Below are 4264 nucleotides of genomic sequence, written 5' to 3' on the forward strand. Positions count from 1 at the left end.
ATTTGTTAAATTGACATAATATTTGGAAAGAGTAATTAGTCGTCAAGATCTAGTAGCATATGGTTGAACATTTAAGCAAAACATATCTAGAGAGTTATATTTTGGCATATATATAAGAAATCATAAATAAATATCATATTTCTAAATTGTATTCATTAAAGGACGATTCATCTTGGAAAACCTCATTTCCAGCTGGGAAGCCATGGAATGGGCCAATTCCTCTCATCAAGAGGCTGCTATGCTTCTCCTTGACTTCGAAAAAGCCTACGACAGAATTGAGTGGGACTTCATCTTGATGATGCTAAAAGCCTTTGGATTCCCTGATATCTTTTGCAAGTATATTCAAATTCTTTTAAAAGATGCTTCTGCCATGATTGATGTCAATGGATCCCTAACCAATCCCATTCCTTTGTCTCGGTCTATTCGTCAGGGTTGCCCTCTTGCTCCTGCTCTTTTTGTCATTGCTTCCGATGCTCTTCATTATATCCTTAAAGATGACACCATCTCCCCTAAGGTGCGTGGTATTACTCTTCCTAATGACTCCGAGCTCCTCAATATTCAATTTGCCGATGACATTTCTCTCTTTCTTGAGCTCAGTTATGACAACCTAATCTGCCTTTGTAATAAACTTGATATGTTTGGTAAGGCTTCTGGAGCTCATATTTCCAGCTCCAAATCCATTATGCTGGGATGGAGTGATCATCCTCCGGACTGGCTTTGCCAATTCAGTTATTCCTGGGGAGGACCTAACCAGATTGTTAGGTATCTTGGTATCCCCTTTTCTGTCAAGCCTTCCCTCAAAGATATGTGGTTATGGATAAAAGACAAGATTTTCAGAAAACTTAATAAATGGAATCATAGACTCTTATCCCTTGCTGGAAGAGTCCAGGTTTGCCAAAAGATTCTCTCCTCCTATAGTATATATTACTCTTCTGTCTGGATGTTTAGTAACTATCAGATCTTGGAAATTTAGAAAGCCATCAGGCACTTTCTTTGGTCAGATGGCAACGGTTCTAGGAAAGCCCATTCTGTTAAATGGGACTGGTGCCATCTAGAGAAAAGTCTTGGAGGGCTTGGTCTTAAAGATCTCAAACTTCAAGGAATGGCTCTTTCTTCTAAATGGATCCTTCAATCCCTTGTTGGTGACGAGCCCTGGAAAGTTCTTGTCAGAAATGACATTCAGAATGGAGTGCCTAAAACTGCTAAATCTTGGAAACATCTCCCCTTCAGTGATTTGGTTTTTGGCAATTTCCCCATATCTGTGAAGGGAACTTGGGTTTTCCATTCCTTATGGAAAGCATGGGAGAACATTCGACACTATATTGATAACTCAGCCTTTGATTATCATTATACTCTTCAAGGTGAGCGATCAATATGGTGGAATCTTCTCCATCAAGGTAAACCCCTTGCTTTGACTAAAGGCTGTTCGGCTAAATTTTGGGCCAACAAGGGTGTTAAGTATATCATGGATATCCTTGATCACAATCAGCTCATCAGTTGGGAAGACCTTGCTAATCAATTTGATATCCCTGCTTCTCATAAGCGAATGTATAACCTCATCAAAATGGCTTGTTCTCACCTTAATCTCCCTCGTAATACTGATGTGGATTCTCACCGATTTCTCTCTTTTAGGCGGCAGGATGGTACTCACCTCTCTTCTATCAAAGCTAAAGATATATACCGATTTCTTAACCATGATACCTCTGTTTCTCAACATCTTAATGTCATTTGGTACTCTTCCTTTTCCTCCTCTGATTGGCATAAAATGTTTGATAAGCTCTGGAAAGCTCCTATTCCTCCTAAAATTCAATGCTTTAAATGGCTGCTCCTGCTGGACAGGCTGCCCATTAGAAACCAGCATGCCACCCTTGATATTTGTTCTATCTGTAGAGTTCCTGAAACTATGAGACATATATTTTTCGATTGTTCCTTTGCCCATGAAGGTTGGCTCATGTTTGGTATTTGCATCACTCGCTATGTTTATACTTTGGATATTATTACTGGTTTTATTGATGGCCTTAGAAAAGATACTAACTTATTTTGGTAGGTTCTCTCATCTTTCATCCTTTGGCATATATGGAAATTTAGAAATGATTCTAAGTTCCAAGGTTTTACCAGATCTCTTACTGGATTTCATAGAAATCTCATTTATTTTAAAATTGCCTCACAGGTCTGCTGCGTGCTCAACCTGGAAAAAAGGAAGTTGCTCAGATTTTTGCGTGATGGTCGGGCTACAATGTTTATATATGAGATGCAGAATGGTTATGAGTTAGCTAGTGTGCTGGACAACCAGATGGCGTTTGATGAAGCCCTTGCCAAGCTCATGCAGGAGATCCAAAACAGCAAAAACCCCTCTGTTGATAACCTTCAGGTCTTTCATCAACTGCTGGAACAGAAAAAGGCTATCTGGATGGAGGGACCCATTGGTTGGACATCCTGGGTCAACAAATTTGAAGATGTTTACCCGTAGGACTAATCCTTTTTTGGTTGCTCTTCTGGTTCTCTTGTACTCTGTTGCTTCTCGGCTGTATATGTATCTCGGATAGTTCTTCTCTTTGGTGGTTCTCTTTCATTGCTGCTCTCCTTCTAGCTGGTTGAGGCTCTGCCTCCCTCCTTTTTGATGTACTCTTTTGAACTCTCGATTTATAATATAAAAAAAAAATTATATTTTTTCTATACTTTATACTATAATTAACTTTGTACACTTATATTTCAAAATTCAAAAGTGCATAAAGTTTATTATAATATAACATTTATATACTTTAAACTTTATTCACTTTTGAATTATAATAAACTTTGTTTCACCTTGAAATGAAAGCTTATTGATTTATTAAATTTATTCACTTTTAAATTATAATAAACTTTATTCACTTATAAGTGAAAATTTATAAGTGTATAAAATTTATTTATCTACTTTTGAATAAACTTTATAAGTGAAAATTTATTCACTTTTTGAATTATAAGTAATAGTTTTTCACTTTGGAATTATAATATTAAGTATATAAAAGCTATATTATAATAAACTTTATACAGTTTTGAATTATAAGTGTATAAATTAAAAGTTCATAAAGTTTTATTATTTATATCTATATTATTTATAAAGTTTATAAACATACCTAATAATAAATTTTATAAAGTTTTATAACTTTATATATTAAATATGAAACTTTAAATTACAATATTTAAATTATATTATGATGTTAAACTTTAAAGTATATTAAAGTTTAATATAGTATATTAAATTTTACATTTTAAATTAACATCATGTTTAATATTTTATATTTAATTCTATTTTTTAAATTAAAATTAAATATATATTTAATATTAAAATAAATGACAATAAAATGACAACCAAAATGTTAATAATTTAAATTTAAAAATAATATTCAATATTTCAACATGAATATTAAATATAAAAATATATTGAAAAATAAAAAAATATAATATAAATATTGTACATTTATATAAAAATATATTAAAAATTAAAAAATTAAAAATAAAATTATTAAACTAATTTTTTAAAAATTTATTAAGTAAAATATAAATAAAATATATAAAATTTTAGATATATTAAAAAAATAAAAAATTATAATATAAATAGAATACATTAAATAATAAAAATAAGTATAAATAAAATACAGTTTAAAAATATATATTTTAAAAATAATATAGAAAACATATATTAAAAATTTTAAAAAATACAATTAAAAATTTATTAAATGTGGCGAGTGAGAGAGAGAGAGAGGTGGGGTGTGGGTCCAAACTGGGCTGCATAAGCCCACTGACAAGAAGGATTTGATGGGTTTCCACCGTATGCCAATGCAACGCAAGTTGCCCACCAAAGAAAACGGTGGCCAGAAAATATGACCGGCGGGAATTTACCGGGATACTGACACTTTCCCGGCAAGCAAACCCCCATACAAAAAGCCTATCGGCTTAAAAATAATATACGGAATTTACTTTAGAGCAGTACAACGTGTGCCCGGTGTGGTATTACTTTACTGTCTATCCAAACAAGAATGCACCTTTATCAAATTTGTTAATTGATTAAAAATTAGTATATGTTATATTTTTATAATCTTTAATTAATAAATAAATATGATGGAATGTACATTTCTTTTTATGTTTTGAGTGATTTTATATAAGTGTGTTTCATTTGCCGTATAATTGTTGTAGATATTAAATTTATTCAAATACTTCTGTTTATTAGACATTTATTAATTAACAAATATATTAAATTAATTTATTTTATAAAGGTTAATGA

The 4264-nt window shown here is 31.7% G+C and overlaps 1 protein-coding gene across 1 annotated transcript; it reads left to right on the forward strand.

The window, feature by feature from the left end:
* The first annotated feature begins 202 nt into the window (after positions 1–202).
* Positions 203–2470, forward strand: LOC131061466 (uncharacterized). The gene is made up of 3 exons (XM_057995162.2): positions 203–889; positions 974–1978; positions 2171–2470. Exons 1-3 carry the CDS (start codon positions 203–205, stop codon positions 2468–2470), a joined length of 1992 nt encoding a protein of 663 aa, XP_057851145.2.
* The last annotated feature ends 1794 nt before the right edge of the window (positions 2471–4264 follow it).

Source organism: Cryptomeria japonica, chromosome 8, assembly GCF_030272615.1.
Source record: "Cryptomeria japonica chromosome 8, Sugi_1.0, whole genome shotgun sequence".
NCBI classification, from domain to species: Eukaryota; Viridiplantae; Streptophyta; class Pinopsida; order Cupressales; family Cupressaceae; genus Cryptomeria; species Cryptomeria japonica.